This window comes from Mizuhopecten yessoensis, unplaced genomic scaffold (genome assembly GCF_002113885.1).
Source record: "Mizuhopecten yessoensis strain PY_sf001 unplaced genomic scaffold, ASM211388v2 scaffold10797, whole genome shotgun sequence".
In the NCBI taxonomy this organism is placed as follows: domain Eukaryota; kingdom Metazoa; phylum Mollusca; class Bivalvia; order Pectinida; family Pectinidae; genus Mizuhopecten; species Mizuhopecten yessoensis.
In genome coordinates this window covers 3,127,272-3,147,016 of record NW_018408726.1, presented here as the reverse complement: position 1 = coordinate 3,147,016, position 19,745 = coordinate 3,127,272, and the positions used below count along the sequence as shown (strand labels likewise).

The 19,745-nt window shown below is 37.5% G+C and overlaps 1 protein-coding gene across 2 annotated transcripts; it reads left to right on the top strand.

The window, feature by feature from the left end:
- The first annotated feature begins 1,805 nt into the window (after positions 1–1,805).
- On the top strand, positions 1,806–18,100 carry LOC110462478 (translationally-controlled tumor protein homolog). 2 transcript variants are annotated; one of them, XR_002464288.1, is made up of 7 exons: positions 1,806–1,937; positions 6,533–6,609; positions 11,498–11,682; positions 13,519–13,664; positions 14,934–15,048; positions 16,258–16,318; positions 17,504–18,100. XR_002464288.1 is itself a non-coding variant. In XM_021516441.1 (6 exons), the coding sequence occupies exons 1-5, from the start codon at positions 1,910–1,912 to the stop codon at positions 15,038–15,040; spliced, it is 543 nt and encodes a 180-aa protein (XP_021372116.1). In that variant the 5' UTR covers positions 1,806–1,909; the 3' UTR covers positions 15,041–15,048; positions 17,504–18,100. The 2 variants fall into 2 exon arrangements, 1 of the variants encoding a protein (XP_021372116.1); XM_021516441.1 differs by lacking the exon at positions 16,258–16,318.
- The last annotated feature ends 1,645 nt before the right edge of the window (positions 18,101–19,745 follow it).

Below are 19,745 nucleotides of genomic sequence, written 5' to 3'. Positions count from 1 at the left end.
GGATTTTCTTCAAAATTAAGGTACATGTAAGTTCCTATTTTTTCCAAATCTTGATCATTTATTATTGCCTTGTGACTTGTTGGTCGGGAAGCCCCCTCCTTCACGTTCAGCTTCAATCTGCCATCCAACATGTTATTTGCCGATTTGAACTGCCTGTCGCGTACAATATCTATATCTCTACCTAAATCGTGAAGACGTCTATTTATGGCCGCTCTCATGCTTTTCAGTGAATTTTTATGATATTCGGCAGCTTGTTTTACGGGCATTTCCTTGGATCGCTGCTCGACATATTTGGGGACCACCTCGGCATAGAACACCCTTAATTTTTCGTTCAGATTTTCAGGAGAGATATTGGCCAAATCAGAGACGTATATAACACATATGTCTTTATACGTCTCTGGCCAAATCAGTTATATTCTGACCATCTCGTTCCATGCACCATTCTGAAATGTAAAAATTACTCTGTATACACGATACAGTAGGGATTAAGGGTATATACTATAGGAGGGACAAACGTTCGTCAACACAGATAACTTACGATAGAGTACTCATGTATGCCATGCATGGGAAGTCCAGGTTCAAGTCCTGGTCTGTGAAGAATATTTTACCTCCTGTTTATAAAGCCCTATAGTACCATAATGATTTTAATTTTATCTATTGTAGCTTAAACAGTGTTAAATGTATTGAATTGGTCTAATTACTTTTCGAACATTTCGTTCATTTAATAATTACATTATTCACGGAATTACATTAAGTCCGTGCATTATTTCAGTAAATGACTGTTTTCTTTACCTTGAAAAAGTCCATGCCCCATGACGTTGAACGTTTTGTAGACTTTGATTGTCTGTTTTCTTCTATTTTTTTCAAATCTTCTTCATTCGTTTTTCTAAAACGGCCTGGTGCATTTAATTTTCCTACTTTCAAATCTTCCTTCATTTTCTGAACATCTTTTAGACTTGCCGCAGTACTTGAGGCTGTAGGTGTGTTACCGAAACCCCCAACATCTTCCATATCATCTTCAAATAAGAGCATTAATATAAAGACTGCGTGGTCTCTGGTGAGAAATCAGCTGACTCCAGCATCAATCGCTCAGGTATTTCATCTCTTTCATTTAGACTTAATATGTCGACAGCGTTTCCAATGTTGAAGCTAGACATAACACTTTGCAGGCGACATTATTTTGTTATTTTACTTCCGGTCCAACAGCGGTACATCCGGCCAGACCGAAAGTAGTCCTTCCATCAGTTTTTTTTTTTTCATGTAATGAGCTGATAACATAAAAAATTAAACCTATAGAAATGCTCGTTTCAAACATAATTCAATTATTACATAATATCCGAAGTTATGGAGATTGTAAATTTAGAAAATGGCTATCCTATTCAAAATATCCGGAGTTTTTTACTGTTAAATCAGTATTTTCAGGGACGTATATACTTATATACTGTCCCTGGTATTTTTTTTAGCTATTTATGCATTTTCCATGTCTTTTTGAACAGGAATACAACAACTATTTTATAAGACTAAAATTTTCAAGAAGATTTTGTTTATTCTTTTTTTATATGATTGATACGGTCGGTAGTCTACATATTAATTGTAAAAAAATGAATTATTGAAAATATATGATCAAATAATCTTGAAAAGATTGTGAATGCATCATCAATTTAGGAATACCACACATTAAAATTGAGCCAATGTGTCTGTGTGCTAATTTTGAGGCGTCGTTACGTATAAGGCCTATACAGTGAGGAACACTTTACGCCATTTCACCAGACCAATTTTCCCGGACAATGTCGGAACACTGTACGACTCAAATTTTAGTACTGTCACTGCGCTTCCTTTTCCGGTCTGGCTGTGGTGAAATAGGTTCATTGTGAAAGATACCTGCAACAATCCAACAAAATCAACAAAAATGATCATCTACAAAGACATTTTAACAGGTGGGTTTATCCGACGAAATATGTCGACATTTTTTCTATTTCATCTGGTAAGTTTTAGTTACGAATAACAGTAGTGGAGGCTCAGTCAGGACATGAATCAGTTCTATACTTATTTGTTTATACAATGTATATGTGTCACAGAGCCGGTTCGGGTAATTCCGTAACTTTTGGATGCTCTCTCTCGTTTAAAGTCGTATAAAATATCTTTGACACACTCGCTATAACGATGAATATGTGAGACATCAGACGATATGTTTTGAAAATGAATCACTAAAACCATCATTTTCTTCATTCATTGAAAATTCAACTGATGAATTATATTTGGTTGTATCTAAAGAAGAATATCGATCGACGAAATAAACACACAGGGCTCACGTGAGATTTTAGCCCAAGTTTCATCCGGACCTGACACCCGACTTTGAACATTTTGACAGATGTCTGGTGTTGGGTCAGAAAGCACTACTACATGAAAACATGGAATACAGTGTAGATAAGTTTTGAGGTGCTGACATCAAAAATCAACTATGACACAACACAAAACTTGCATATCGATAAATGGATTTTTAATATCAATAAGATACAAATCCGCTCTTATTATCGCCAACAGCTGGTGAATTCCGTTAGTAGAGTCCTTGGTTTATCATCAGGGGTCGACACTAACGGTAGACCGGAGGACAGGTCCACCAAAATCTTGGACAGTCCACTTAATCTCCAAAGGTGGTAGACTGTCAGTCAACACATATTACTTAATGAGTGTATATATATTTGAGAATATTGTTCAGAAATATACTAATAAAGACTTTATTTACTTCGCCAGCGAGCCGTAAAATCCCATCTGGTTAAAAAATGTATTGTATTTTCGTGTTGTTAACCCGTTAAAAGTTGTCGTTATCATTCTTGAACAAGTGATGTGCGTGAATCCGCTTGCGGTAAGTCGGAATCTTTTCAGCGTTTGAGTCGCTTGTGGTATATTTTGCCGCTATTATAAGCACTAAAATGATGATGACGTCACTATCACGGTGGTCAATCGGTTAATGAAGGTAAACTTAGCCTCACAATTTCGTGTTACGTTTTAATTTCTATCGTATTCTAGCATTTATCGTTTAGGTGATCGTGTCCGTCGATTAACTTAGTATCTGTACTAGACTAGTACCGTATCGCCTGTGTCGCGATTTTTAAATGGCTTGGTTAACAACCACTGTCAAAAAAAAGTTAAAAACTTCAACAGAACAAAAACAACACGAAATTTGTATGGGCAACAAAAAGGATGATATCCTTTCAGGAGTCATGGAAAAATCGTTTACATGGCTCAATAATGATTCTGACACAAACTTAATGAAATGTAGGGTATGCTGCACTCAGAAGATGATTCCGAAATGTCCGGGAAGGATTGAATAGAGTTGCAACAAAATACGTAAAGACTACTGTTGGGGCAAATTTGTTTGACATTCTGACTGTATATTGAGATAAAGTCAGAATAATTCGGACTAGACTAGCACAGGTAAATGCTAACCAGTTGGGCCATGCGACCGTCGCATCATGAAACGTACCCGCAGTCGGTCGACATTTGCTGCTAAGTAAAATTGGCTCTGTGCCCACTGGTAATCACAACTTTTCGTAATATCACAAAACTACTCTTAATATTTTAATATTTTTGAACCACTCGTAATAATCACTTACCACCCCTAATCTTATAACACATGATTTATTCTTATAACACATGTGCTAATATCATTTAAAAGTCGTAATGATTACGAGCAAAATGAGAAGAATAAGAGAAAGGTATCTCCTAGTGTGAGCCATGCAGGCCCATTGGGACTTGTTAATTATAACAGTAAGAAGAGTCCCAGGGCCGGTTATTGTTTTGGCTAGTAAAAAATGACGTTAGTGTCTCAAATATTGGACAAGCCTACCATATCATTTGATAGGTGAACTGTGACCTTGCTACTGACAATTAAGTAAGAAGTTGAAGAACAAATCTATTATTGTTATTTTCATAGTGCAGGCGCGTAGCTTTCTAGCTATATGCAAATGAATACACATAATTTTGATGAGTAAAAACATATTTATTGTACGTGTATTTCAAACCTTTCTTGCGTAAGTAAAGTAATATATAAAAAAAAAACGCGAACTTTTTTTCCAAAATCAAAATCAGAGACATAAATTACCTCTGCTTAAATCTAATCGCCAAATTTCTAGAAAACACGGGAATTTGATCCAGAGACCTTGAATTCAGAAACTTTCCTTTGGGAGGCCAACCCCCAACTGGGCCTCCCACCCACCACTACTTGCGCTACACTTATCATACAAGCAATTAAGCAATTAAATTGAAACCATAGTTTCTCTCACCTGTGTTTAACACCTGCCAACCAAACTATTTTGATACAATGGAAAGTACCCTACCTGGACAGCAATACGATATACCCCTACCCCCCTCCAAACAGGTGTGAAACTCTCGGTACCTGCTTTCGCCTGGGGCTGTATATTCTGTACAGGAATGGCAATTTTTAAGGGAACTGCAATACAAGCATTTCTTATATGATACTACATACTCGGTACGATAACTAGTTTCATAATTTATATAACCAAACTTTTTTTTGAGCAGGCAATTAACGCGGAAAATTAACCTGGTAAGAATTGAAACGGTCACTGGTTTACGATCAGAGTTGTACGATGTCTATATAAAGATCTAATTGTCGGTAACATAATTTCGAATAAAGAGTTAATGAAATATTCCAGAGATCGTTTTTCACTACATTCTTTATTTAAAAAGTAGTCACTCACTTCTCTGAAAAAGATACGCATATTGTTGAATTCTCGTTATTTTTAGAGGAATAGAAAATTTCACATACATCTGATTAACAGAAAGTAAAAGTAGAATGTGGAACAACTTGGAACTCTTCTTCATTAGACTCTCTGCTCTAAGTTCATTTTTGTTTTTACCCCATTCTCTTATCGTTGATAGTTAACAACTTAGATTCTTCTTAACCACTGGATGGAATTTGACTGGAAGCATCCCTAGGTGGTGGGAATCAGATTGTACAAATGGTGGGGCTGAGGGGCGAGTCCAAAAGGGGTCAATTTGCTTCAAGTGACTTCTTCTCTGAAACTAAGAAGTGGATATCAACCATATTTCACTGAAAGCATCCCTAGGTGAGGGTGATTAAAAATTGTACAAATGGTGGGGCTGGCTCCCCAGGGGGCTTAGGGGCGGGGCCAAAAGGGGGCAATTTGGCTATATTGCTACAAACGACTTCATCTGAAGAACTGTGCACTGGATATCAATCATATTTGATCAAAAGCATTCCTGGGAGGCAGGGATTTAAAATTGTACAAATGGTGTGGCTGACACCCCAGGGGGCTGAGGGGCAGGGCAAAAAAGGGTATTTGGCTATACTGCTTTAAGCGACTTCTTCTCTGGAACTAAGAAGTGGATATCAACCATATTTGACTGGAAGCATCCCTAGGTGATGGTTATAAAAGATTGTACAAATGGTGGGGCTGACTCCCCAGGGGGCTAAGGGGCGGGGCCAAAAGTGGGCTATTTGGCTATATTGCTACAAACGACTTCTTCTGTAGAACTGTGCAATGGATATCAATCATAATTGATCAAAAGCATTCCTGGGGGGCAGGGATTTAAAATTGTACAAATGGTGTGGCTGACCCCCCAGGGGGCTGAGGGGCAGGGCCAAAAACGGTATTTGGCTATACTGCTTTAAGTGACTTCTTTTCTGGAACTAAGTGATGGATATCAACCTTATTTGACTGGAAGCATCTGTAGGTGGTGGATATTCAAAATTGTACCAACGGTTGGGCTGACCCCCCAGGGGGCTGAGGGGCGGGGCTAAAAGGTGGCAATTTGGTTATATTGCTATAAATGACTTCTTCTGCAGAACTATGTCATGGATATTGATCATATTTGGTCAGAAGTATTAATGGGAGGCAGGGATTCAAAATTGTACAAATGGTGTGGCTGACACCCCAGGGGGCTGAGGGGCAGGGCAAAAAAGGGTATTTGGCTATACTGCTTTAAGCGACTTCTTCTCTGGAACTAAGAAGTGGATATCAACCATATTTGACTGGAAGCATCCCTAGGTGGTGGTGATNGATCCTGGGGTCTGGCCCCAACTCTAAGGACCTAGTTTCTGAGTCAAAGCTTGGAAACAGTTGAGATCCCCACCCCATAACCATACATAAAGATTCTGGGCATGAAAAATCTAATATAGCTATGCTACAAGGATTGGCCTTAGTGTCTGGCATATTCCCTTGATCTCATTTGGAGAATAGTTTGCCATGATTGCTGAGGTATCCAGGTGAGCAATACAGGCCCTATGGGCCTCTTGTATTCATGTGGTATACTATTCTAGTATTCTAATGCGAGTAATATGGTTTCATAAATATCCAGATGAGCAATACAGGCCCTCTGCATTGGCATCTGGTTTCTCTTCCTAATAACTGTTTTCTTTATTGTTTATTGAGTATATAATTGTATGATGAAAACATAAACATGTTATCTCAATATCACAAAGCTAAAAAGTAACCTTCATATTGCGATAGAAAGATGCTAATAATCTTTTTTTTATTTATTTTTTAAGATCAAGAGATGGTGTCGGATGCCTACCCCATGTCCGAGGACAAACCAGTGAGAGGCATGATGACATTTAACTGTAGGGTAAGTCACCTGGCTACTAAGGGGCAATATTAGGACCTTACAGTACACTTCAGGTGATTTGGTACTGAAACCCTGCATGGGCGATAGTGAAGGGGATTAAAGGGGCATCACGGTGAAGTAAATTTATTTTTTGTCTTTTTTTTCAAATACTGCATAAACATTTCAAAGAGACTCCTTATGGAAAATAACGATCGGATTTGGCTGAAATAGATTCATATAAATGATTAAATCTAAGAAAATCATCGGTATTTCTACCTGTCTGACCAACGTTTTGTTCAGGGATTTCCCTCTACTAGCGCATGCGCATAGCATTCCATTTCGGTGTAAACAAAATGACTCGCCGTGTGAGGTATACGAAAGAAAAGTGTTGTACCGTGTCAGCTACGAATGAAAAGCTACCAAATGGTCAAAAGATAGCGCAAGGAGTACGTTACGGAATCATTATTGCAGGTGGGCAGTATTTAAAGGAGAAAATAACTGCCGTAGCAGTTAGTACGGTGCATGTATTCTTCCGGATAGCCGGTTAAGCTGAAATGGAATCGACAGAAATGCCAGCGCTGTTTATGTTATCAATAAATATCTAAAAGTATTAAGCTTGCTAGTATCTTTGTCTGAGTTTGAACACAGATAAACTAATTCAGTATGTTAATGGGCATGTATTGGAGAGAGTTTACAGTGGTTTATGCAAAAGGAAGGGATAAGTGACTGGTTAGTTTGATTTTACCATGAGGCCCTCCAAGGGATAACTGTTGTGATGACCCACGGCGTATTTTCTGGGTCACCGAGATGCGTGTTATCTAAGTCCGTGGATTTACATAATTAATAATATTACCGGGTTCAATAAAATGGTATGATTTAATTATATTGCTGAATTAAATGCTTATTTTTGTTTTTACATGCATGATTTAAATTAGTACTAGTATGAATACCCAGCCTCATCTGCCCCGGCAATTTAAAAAAAAAAATCAGAAGGGTTTGTCCCTTGGTGTAGGGAAGGTGTTTAACCCCGTACCATCGATACCGGCCACATTTCGGTATTAAATTCAATATATATTTAAATATATCTACTTTATGTTTATGCCTTTTATCATTGTTGACATTTAATTGTAAATGTATGACGGGAGAAGGCTGTGATAAATTGTAAAAATTTGTGCACCATCCCTTGTTTAATTTTATTGGAAACAAATTTATGTTTAAAGCTAAATAAATTTCAATTCTGAACACTGGCAACTGTGCAATAAACTTCTAATGATGAATAATTACTGTTCAATAAATTTGAATACAGACTTAGAAGTCATATAACCTGGTTTCATAGTGCGGTAAGAGGTTGCAGTTGTCCGACGGCCTGTCTCTTGGGGCCCCTTTGGAAACCGTTTCATCTCGCTCGCACCACTTGTGTTTACTGCCTAGTCAGGTGACGTTATCGGTGCTATTTTTAGCAGGGCTTTCCCGAACAATTCAAGTGGTCAAACTGGACATTTGGAACGGGCTTTGAATATGGGGATAGCGAGGTAACATAAGTGAAAGTACAATGTACATACAATACATACATTCATTAAAAAAAAAGACTTTTCACGTGATGTCCCTTTAAAGCCCCACCGAGAAATCACCTGAGCAAAGTCGCGGCGGCAGGCCGCCCTATCTGCGCAGATGAGCGTTGGGGATTAACTTGTCAATCGGCAGCTAACTAATGTACTGTACATTGAATAGCACTGACAGCCCAGGATGTCCGAATGCTATATTTATATGCTGTATGAACGACTATTTCATGCAATACAATATGGTAATAGAACGTGGTACGTCCGAAAAAAATATCATTTACGTTCACGTCAGATTATCAGTTGGAAATCAGTCGGAATAAAACAATTATGTAAGTTAACAATAACTAATGTCTCTGAGTTACACGAGGCTATCTTTCAGTTGTTTAAGCAGCACACAGTGTTTTGGATGGTCAGCTATTTGCACCAACCATTCTTGCTCTATTTCGTATTCGAAGTCAGAAGATTGCATGAATTCAGGAAAGAAAATCATCTGCTTTCAACGACCTACTTACAGGTGGCACTGTTGATGTACATTACGTAGTCCGGTGTCAATCAGGTGAATCCGAAATACTTTGACGAAGTAACAGAGATGTGTAAAATTCTTCCATTTTTTAACTCACCTGGCATGAAGTGCCAAGTGAGCTTATGCAGTGGTGCGTCGTCCGGCGTCAATATTTTACTTTAAACGACTTCTTCTTAATAACCAAAAGGCCTAGGGTGATGATATTAGGCCAGAAGCAAACTGGGATGAAGGGCTACAAAGTTTGTTAAAATTTATGACCTTTACCCATTTTCAAGGTCACAGGGGTCAAATATGTTAAAAACTTTAAACATCTTCTTCTCGATAACTAAACTGCCCAGGGAGATGATATTTGGCCAGTAGCATGCTTGGGTGAAGGGCTACCAAGTTTGTTCAGATGAATGACCTTCAATTATATTAAAGGTCACAGGGGTCAATTGTCTTAAAAAACCTTTAACAAACTTCTTCTCAATAACCAAAATGCCCAGGGTGATGATATTTGGCCAGTAGCATGCTGAGATGAAGGGCTACAAAGTTTGTATAAATGATACCTCTTGCCCCCCTTTGGGCTGAGGGAAAACATAGCAAATTCTTTAAAATCCTTCTTCTTCTGAAGGAATAAAAGGATTTGTTCCATATTTGGTCTGAAGCATCCTTGGGTGAAGGGAACCAATTTTGTATAAACAGTAGGTCTGGCCTCCCAGGGGCCTGAGGGGCGGGTCAAATAGGGGAACCATAGCAAATTCTTTAAAATCCTTCTTATTCTGTAGGAATGAAAGGATTTGGTCCATATTTGGTCTGAAGCATTCTTGGGTGAAGGGAACCAATTTTGTATAAACCGTGGGTCTGGCCCCCTAGGGGCCCAATAGGGGAAACATAGCAAAATATTCTTAAAAATCCTTCTTCTAGATCTGAAGGAATGAAAGGATTTGTTCAATATTTGGTCTGAAGCATCCTTGGGTGAAGGAGAAACAATTTTGTATAAACCGTGGGTTTGGCCCCCCAGGGACCTGAGGGGTAGGGCCCAATGGGGGAAACAGCAAATTCTTTAAAATCCTTCTTCTGTAGGAATAAAAGGATTTGTTCCATATTTAGTCTGAAGCATCCTTGGGTGAAGGGGAACCAATTTTGTATCAACAGTGGGACTGGCCTCCCAGGGGCCTGAGGGGCTGGCCAAATAGGGGAAACATAGCAAATTCTTAAAAATCCTTCTTATTCTGTAGGAATGAAAGAATTTGATCCATATTTGGTCTGAAGCATTCTTGGGTGAAGAGGAACCAATTTTGTATAAAATAGGGTTTGCCCTCTAGTGATCTGAGGGCAGAGCCCAATAGGGGAAACATAGCAAAATATTCTTAAAAATCCTTCTTCTAGATCTGTAGGAATGAAAGGATTTGGTTTATATTTGGTCTGAAGCATTCTTGGGTAAAGGGGAACCAATTTTGGGCCCCCCTTGGACCTGAGGGGCGGGGCCCAATAGGGGAAATATAGGTAAAACCTTTTATAACCCTTCTTCTACCATAGGGATTAAGGGATATTATCCAAATTTAGTCTGGAGCATCCTTAGGCAAAAGGGACTCAATTTCGTTTAAACAGCAAGTGTGGCCCCCGTGGTGGCAGAAGGGAGCTTGAGGGGCCCAATAAGGGAAACAGCAAATTCTTAAAAATCCTTCTTCTGCAGGAATGACCGGATTTTTTTTCAAAATTTGGTATAAAGCACTCTTGGGTGAAGGGGAACATATTTTGTATAAATGATGTGTCTGACCCCCCTGGAGGCAGAGAGGTGAGGCCCAATAGGGGAAACAGAGGTAAAACCTTTAAAATCCTTCTTCTACCATAGGGATTAAAAGATTTTATCCTTATTTAGTCTGGAGTATCCATGGGTCAATTTTGTATAATTGGTGGGTATGACCCCACTAGGGGCAGAGGAATTGGGCTCTGTTTGAAGTTTGTTCTGGCTCTATCTGAAGTGCTTGATGGATCTTTCTGAAATTTCTTATGTACTTACAGCACCTACCATGGAGTGCTATATCTTTTCTTCATATAAATTATGCCGTGGTGCGGCGTCCGGCGTCAATATTTTACTTTAAACTACTTCTTCTTAATAACCAAAAGGCCTTTAACTTTAAACATCATCTTCTCGATAACCAAACTGCCCAGGGAGATATTTGACCAGTAGCATGCTTGGGTGAAGGGCTACCGAGTTTATCAAATAAATGACCTTCAATTATATTTTTCAAGGTCACATGGGTCAATTGTCTTAAAAACCTTTAAACAACTTCTTCTGAATAACCAAAATGCCCAGGGTGATGATATCTTGCCAGTAGCATGCTGACATGAAGGGCTACAAAGTTTGTTCAAATGAATGAGATTCACCCATTTTCAAGGTCACAGGGGTCAAATATGTTAAAAACTTTAAACAACTTCTTCAAGGTCACAGGCATCAAATTTAATTAAAAAAAATTAAATTACCTCTTCTGAATAACCATGGGTCCTGGAATGTTGTTATTTTGCAAGTTGCATCCTGAGATGAAAGGCTATAAAATTTGTTAAACACGACGACCTTGTTTGACTTTCAATAACAGGGGTGAAATGTTTTTAACAAAAAATACCATTCCTTTTGAATGAATTTTATTCATAAATACTGATATTTTGCCTGTAGCTTTATTTTAGATCACTTTAAGGTTATAAGTGTGAGATGTATACCAGGTGAGCGATGCAGGCCCATTGGGCCTATTGTTAATGAAAATATTTTGCCTAATGAATATAAATCAAGGTGAGTGATTGATACAGTCCCTCTGGGCATCTGTTTGTTTTACCTTTTCAGATGGTGAAAGAGGATGGTGTCGGAGATTATGATATTGGTGCAAATGCTTCTCAAGAGGAGGAAGCAGAACAATTGCAAGAGGCTGAACAACAAATGGTAGTTGATATTGTCTCAGGTTTTAAGTTAGTGGAGACTCCAATGGCAAAGAAAGATTTCAAAAATTTTATAAAAGGAGAAATTAAAGAGTAAGTATTTCATCTTGTACCAATTTAGCTTTAGCTCACCTGCCCAAAGGGCCTAGTGGGCTTATGGTGTGGTCCGGTGTCAATATTTTACTTTAAACAACTACTTCTGAATTACCAAGAGGCCTATGGTGATAATATTTGGCCAGTGGCATGCTTGGATGAAGGGCTACCAATTTTGTTCAAATGAATTACCTTGACTCACTTTCAAGGTCACAGGGGTCAAATGTTGTAAAATCTTCAAACCACTACCTCTCAATAACAAAAAGGCCCAGAGTACTGCAATTGGGCATGTAACATGCTGGGATGAAGGACTACCAAGTTTGTTGAAATTAATGACCTTGACCCACTTTCAACCTAATGTCCTTGTTCAACATTCAAGGTGATCACAGGCATCATATATTTAAATGACCTTGACTTCTTTTCAAGGTCACTGGGCTCAAATATGTTTAAAACCATTCAACAACTTCTTCTAAATAACCAAGAGGCCTAGGGTGAAGATAGTTGGCGAGTTACCTGCTGAAACGAAAGGCTAACAAGTTTGTCCAAATACATAACCTTGACTTATATTCAAGGTTACGGGGGTCAAATATGTATAAAACATTTTAGCAACTTCTTATGAATAACCGAGAGGGCTAGGGTGCTTAAATTTGGCAAGTAACATGCTGGGATAAAGGGCTACCAAGTTTGTTCAAATAAATAAACTTGACTTATACACAATTCAACATCAATCATATATTCAAGGTCACAGGTGTCAAATATGTTTAAAACCTTTAAACAACTACTTCTGAATTACCAAGAGGCATATGGTGATGATATTTGGCCAGTTACATGCTGGGATGAAGGGCTATCAAGTTTGTTCAAATAAATGACCTTGACATATATTAAAGTTCACAGGGGTCAAATATGTTTAAAACCATTGAATGACTTCTTAATAAGCAAAGGGCCAAAGGTGATGATATTTGGCCATCAACTTGCTGGGATGAAGGGCTTCCAACTTTGTTAAAATGAATGACCTTGACATATATTCAAGGTCACGGGGGTTAATTATGTTTAAAACCATTAAATGACTTCTTCTTAATAAGCAAAAGGCCCAGGGTGATGATATTTGGCCATTAACATGCTGGGATGAAGGGCTACCAATTAGAATTTGTTCAGATGAATGACCTTCCCCCATATTCAAGGTAACAGTGGTCAATATAATTTTAAATATTTAAATGATTTGTTCTGTATAATCAAAAGGTCCAGGGAAATGACATTTTGCTAGAGGCATGTTGGGTTGGGAGACTAAACTCTGTTCATAAACTCTGTTCAACCTAATATCCTTGTTCAATATTCAAAGTCACGGGCGTCATATGTTTAAATCTTTTAATAGGTTCTCATGAATCAAACACTGAATTTCTGCCTGTAGTTGTATTTCAGTCCACTTTTAAGATTACAAGTGTTAGATTAATACCAGGTGACGATTCAGGCCCATTGGGCCTCTTGTTTAGTCTGGAGCATCCTTGGGCCAAGGGGACTCAATTTTGTATAAACGGTATGCATGACCCCCCTTTGGGGCATAGGGGTGGGGCTCTGTTTGAAGTTTGTTCTCGCTATACCTCGAGTACTGGATGGATCTTTCTGAAATACAGCACCTACCATAGAGTGCTCTATCTTTACTTCCTACCAATTATTTTAAACATATCCAGGTGAACGATACAGGCCCTGTGGGCCTCTTGTTTTGATTCTGAACATGAGCTATCTCCCCCATAAAAAATTCCAAAAGCTGGCAAGTGTGCAAGATACATCTGGGATTTCTTGTAAGCACATGTGCATACCTTTATATTATTATTTTAGTATGCTGAAAAAAATAAAAGAAGATATGGCTGAAAACAATGTACCCGAGGATAAGATAAAGGATAAGGAGGATGCTTTCCAAAAAGATGCCATGTCCATGGCAAAATGGATTTTAGAACGTTACGACGATGTCCAATTGATGATTGGTAAGTACTTCTTTAAAGTCCGACATCTTGATGAAACCAAATTGATAATGTCTGTGCAATATTTCTATCTACCAGCTCTTAATGTTTGCAATATTTTAGCTCATCTGCCCAAAGTGAAAATTACACTACTTTTCAAAAAATTATTTGGTCCCCAGGCCGGGACATACCAAAGTCCTTAAAATTGGTAGTTGTTATTCCCTACTTGACGTTAGCTTTAAGGAGAATGGCAACAACTGGTTCAACCGTTGTCAATATATTGTGAAGAATGGAATGCTGTGCTGGGTCACAGGGGTCAAATGTCTTAAAATCTTCAAACAACTTCTTCTCAATAACCAAAAGGCCCAGGGTACTGATATTGGGCCTGTAGCATGCTGTTATGAAGGGTTACCAAGTTTGCTCAATAGAAGTTGTTTAAAGTAAAAAGTTGATGCTGGAAAGAAGGATGATGGACACTGCCCCACGGCATAAAGGCTACCAAGTAGCCAGTAGCATGCTTGAATAAAGAGCTAACAAGTTTGTTCAAATGAATGACCTGCGCACATATTCAAGGTCACAGGGGTCAATTGTCTTAAAAACCTTTGAACGTGTTCTGTGTAACTAAAATGTCCATGATATTTAGCCAGAAGGATGTTGGGATGAAGGGCTACCAAGTTTGTTCAAATAAATGGCCTTCATCCATTTTCAAGGTCACAGGGGTCAAATATGTTAAAATCTTTAAACATCTTCTTCTGAATAACCAAGAGGCCTAGGGTGATATTTGGCCGGTAACATGCTGAGATAAAAGGCTTCTAAGTTGTTCAAATAAATCAATTTGACTTGTATTCAAGGTCACAAGGGTCAAATATGGTTGAACTTGTAAACAACCATCTTCTGAATACCCAAAAGGGCTAGGGTGATGATATTTGGCCAATAACATGTTTGGAAGACTATAAACTCTGTTCAACCTAATGTCCTTCTTCGATATTCAAGGTCACAGGCATCATATGTTTAAATCTGTTAATAGGTTCTAATGAATCAAACACTGATAGTCTGCATGTAGCTGTATTTTAGTCCACTTTTAAGATTACAAGTGTGACATTAATACCAGGTGAGCAATGCAGGCCTATTGGGCCTCTAGTTCCATGATTTCTTTAATATTCAAGGGAGAGATAAAGGCCCTCTGTATATTGTTTCAGCTGCAACAGATTTGAGCAAAGCTTAAGTTATATTTAATGTAGCATGAATGACATAAATTATACCCGTTAGCCTAATTGTTTTGGGTTTTTTCAGGTTCGGATTACAAAACAGAATGCATGCCTGGATTTCTCATCAATAAAGGAGCAGATGACATACACATGTATTACTTCAAACATGCCTTGGTACAGGAAAAATGTTAATGGCACATGTATGTATTACTATGTTGTTTTATCAGATATTTTCTGCTCAGATATATTTTTAGGGCATTTTTATGATGTACATGAAACTTGGTCAAGATGTTGAGTTCATAAAAATACACATTGAGCTAAAAAGCCAAGGTCATAAGGTTCAAAGGTCAAGGTCAAATTTTGTAACTTTTCACAAGTGGACATTTTGAAGCAAAGGTGTTCGGAATTAAACAAAGAGACAAACTGAGGTAAAAAGTTGATGTCAAAGGTCAAGGTCATAAGCTTCAAAGGTCAAGGTCAAATTTTGCATATTTTCACTGATGAGCACATTTTGTTATGACATGATGAAGCAAAGTTGATTGGAATTAAACAACGAGTCAACTGACCAAAGGTCAAGGTCATTGGGTCAAAGGTCAAGGTTAAAATTTTTATCTTTTCGCTGTTGAACATTTTGCTATGACACTTTGAAGCAATGTTGCTCAGAATTAAACAAGATGTAAATTGACCATAGATCAAGGTCATTTGGCCAAAGGTGAAGGTTAAATTTTGTACCTTTTCCCTGATGAAAATTTTGTTATGACATAATGAATTCAATGCTGTTCAGAACTTAACACAGAGTCAACTGACCTTAGTTCCAGGTTACTGGGTCCAAAGGGTCAAGGTCAAGTTTTGTATTTTTCACTGATGAACATTTTGTTATGATATTAAGAAGCAAAGTTGGTCGGAATTAAAGAATAAATCAACTGACCAAGTATCAGGGTCACTGGGTTAATAGTCAAGGTCATTTGGGTCCAAAGGTCAAAGACAAAGTGGTTCTCTGACTTTGACCCTGGCTCTTGATGGAGGAGGTATATGAGGTGAAATAAAACAAATCAAAGCTAACAAATGAGTATTGCACCGGTAATTATATTTCTGTTAGCCCAGCAAATATGGAGGTGGAAGGAAACGCATCACATCATAGTACATGTAAAATGTATATTTTGCTTCCTTGCGATTCTTTTTGAAGTCCAAATGTCAAACGTCAAGCTCAGCTATATATGCAAATTGCTTCTTGATGATCATGGGGGATATAATTGCCACAAGACAGGGCTCTTACTGACCTGTCAGTGTTCTAGTTTTAGCTCATCATCAGATGCTGGGTTGTTTGAACCAGACAGACATCTTGAATTTAAGCAGTTCCAATTTTATTATCACTATATTTTATATGTATGTTTCCCTTGGTCCCTCAGTTAAAAAAGGACACTTGGCACCATTGAAAGTTCATCCCTCATTTACAGCACTTCTAATTATGTAAGAATTACAAATATTTATCTTTTTGCATATAGTTTTGCAATTCTTTTACATTCACATCTGTCATAGTGGCAAATAGCATATGACATTAAAAGGTTTATGTTCATGTAAAAGATTCTCTTTTAGGTTTCCATCATGGGACTGGTTAATAGTACTGGTAAGGTAAATGAAGAGCAAAGAAGATAAAAAAAGATAATCTTTTGATAACGACCTTCTGTTGGTGCGCACCAAGATCCTTCAAGGATCTCTGGTTTGGACAATAACTGCCTGTTTAGTTCATCAAAAAGCAATAATGAATGTAGGCTATATGTCAAAACAAGTATTCAGAATTATAAGAAGAAATTGAAAATCCCTATATGGTCAACTTTTTCCTTTCAAACCTTGCTCCTTTCTGAATAAAACTGATCAGATTGCAACTTAATTCAATGTGATGCATCCTTGGTACTTAAAAGCCAAATTTTGTGTAAAAGAAGGTAGTGGTACCTATCAGGTAGCTATAGGCATATTGGATTTTAAGAGTTCAAATATGATATTGCGTTTATCAAGGACTTGATAGATCTTTCTCAAATTTCATAAGTACTGTACATTGTAGGTTCCCCTTGGTCCATAGTTGTGTATGTATCATAATATCGGAAAAACATAATTGCTGCCTTGTGGTCATCTTTTATTTTTGACAGTTCAAGTATATTATAGCTAATTCTCTAGAAGTTCTTCATGAATCCTTCTCAAATTTTTATGTAGGTTTCCATTGCGATCAGTTTATAGCTGTGTACGCTTCATTTAGAGACCGATAGGAAAAAACAAGATAGCCACCAGTTAGCTGTCCTGGATTATGGCAGTCCAAGTTTGTTATCATTATTTCTTCAGGCATAAGCAATGACTTAACTATGACCAAACCCAGGCCTATGAAAGAGTTACTACAGTGTACTTGGTTCAGGTGATGAGAATTCAAATGATTGTTGCAACTTAAACAAATTACAAATTGATTTCACATTCAAATAACTTACCTAAGTACACTTGTGTTAACACCTGGGGTAAAATTATATGTTTACTGTATTTACAGGGTAACACCTGGGGTAAAATTATGTTTACTGTATTTACAGGGTAACACCTGGGGTAAAATTATGTTTACTGTATTTACAGGGTAATACCTGGGGTAAAATTATATGTTTACTGTATTTACAGGGAAACATCCTCCAGCCTTCCAAGTTTGCTGCTGTTTGGACTTTGTGGACAATACTAAGTTACAACATTTGACCAAACATTCTGAATCGAAATTCACCATAGTATAAACATATTCATGGACATTGTTGATCATGAGATATAAACAGACCCTTGTGCATATGTTGTCATTGTAATAATAAGGAGCTCTTCTGCGAAGCCAAAATAATCTATATTATTTTTAAATTGTGCACAGAGGACTTCAAAACGCACTGTGATATATTTAAGTTTGTTTGCCTCTGTGCATAACAACATATGCACATACCATCATAGTTATGATTACTAGGATTTGCCTGCAATGCAGTTGTTACCATAAAAAGTAATGTAAATTATGGAGCAATTCATTGTTGTATAGTATTTCAAATCAAGCTTTACTTTAAAAAGAAAGAAAAAAATGCTTCTTGTAGCTGAAAATCTAGATATTCATATTTGCTGCATTTTATAATAGAAAACCCTTAAGCTTCCCTTAAAAGTTTGAAGAGCTTCCATTTCATTTTGATAAAAGAACCTAACAATCTTCCAACAAATTGCATGCTTAATTAAAGAAAAAGTAAAAGAGAACAATTAGTGTGCGTGTTTTTTGTACAGTGTATAATGATATACATGTATAACATATTTGGACGTTTGTCTAATTAATAATGTGGCCTTGTAAAACAAATATACCTGTCTTTTCTAAACATTTACTCAGTAAGTATGGATTGTCGAAAGGGTCAGGTACCACAAACCAGTTTAGTGTTGATGTGTAACGTTTTGCTGACGAGTATACCGTACATTATAGTATGGTGTGCACTTGGTCACCTTTATCAGATGTAAACAAGGTACGAGTTGGCAATATAAAATCAACGTGAATTCGGCTACGGTATAATATGAACCTATCAACCTAGCCTGGTTGGACCTATACAATTTGGCAATAAATACTGTATGCCAAAAATAAATTAAAATCTGTCATACAGCAGTTTCGTCGGTTAACGCACAGGCGCCTACATCTGGTATTAGATATGTGAAAATATCAAATACAGTCGAACCTCATTATCACCGGGTGGTTGTGGAAACTTTTAGTTATGCGGGTTCATAAATTTGGTATGAAATTTGCTGTTTTGGCATTTCGCTAGCAGTTGTTGATTTTATTAATAGCCAGCGCTTATAATCAATCGATGAATGATATACGTAATCAATATAGCAAATACAGGTATGTAATTTTACATAGAGTAAGTTATTTCAGAAAAACGTATTTTCGTTTAACGGGATCAAAACGGTTGGACAACATTGTGAATTCGTTATTAAATATGGAGGGGCCTAGTTATTAAATTGTTGTTTTTGGCTAGTCTAGATATTGGCAAAGTCTTTCCAGGTCTACATTTGTATTTGCAAGTCCGTCAAGTTTTACTTCCGAAGTGTTCAATTTAAAAATTGAATTATCCCGCTGTCTCTACAGTGCGGGAAATGAAAGTGCGCAAGTCTAAAACAAATCACTGTAATGGAGCGTACGCGTAGTTGATTCTGTAAATGAAAACACACACAAAACGATTATATCATACATGTAACACATTGATTCATCAAAGCCAAATTTGACACCTGACACCTCAACTCATGTAGTCAACAATAATTATCGTATTGTTCTTAAGTCTCTCGATTGACCTTCAAAGCCATACAAGCTCCGGAAGAAATATGAACCTGTGAAGCTGTCCTAGGTTGTGATTTTTACTGTGGATCTCTTTTATGCATGACCACACTTTGACCAATTTTTCAATTTGCACTGTCGTCTGTTTGGGTGTACGTACAGAATACTGTTGATCAATATTGATGATTTTTGATATGAACAACATGGTTTTTACAGTCTGAAGCTTTATCGTAAATTCTTTTTACCGATTTCATGCTACTCACGAAAGATATTCATCAACGAGGAATGGCGAGATGTCGTCGTACTTTTGCGTTTTAATTGTATCAAAGAATTAACAAAGAAATTCGAACACTATGCAGTAGACGATGTTTTGATGTTGGATTAACGCTATCGGAACCAATATCTTACTTTGAGGTATCCGAGTTTTCCGACTTTTCAGGGTTCGAATTATCAGTTTTATTTACTAAGACAAAGAAAAGGTTTTGCCTGGACCGGATAAATACTTCGAGATTAACAGGGTCTTCGAGTGAAAAGAGTTCAAGATAACAAGGTTCGACTGTAGTAGTATAGTAGGGTAGGCAGGTT

Bases quoted from the DNA above. Each gene is read 5' to 3' on its own strand.
- LOC110462478 (XM_021516441.1), top strand. From the start codon at position 1,910: ATGATCATCTACAAAGACATTTTAACAG. The intron at 1,938-6,532 runs GTGGGTTTATCC...TTATTTTTTAAG, and splicing joins CTACAAAGACATTTTAACAG to ATCAAGAGATGGTGTCGGAT. The intron at 11,683-13,518 runs GTAAGTATTTCA...TTATTATTTTAG, and splicing joins ATAAAAGGAGAAATTAAAGA to TATGCTGAAAAAAATAAAAG.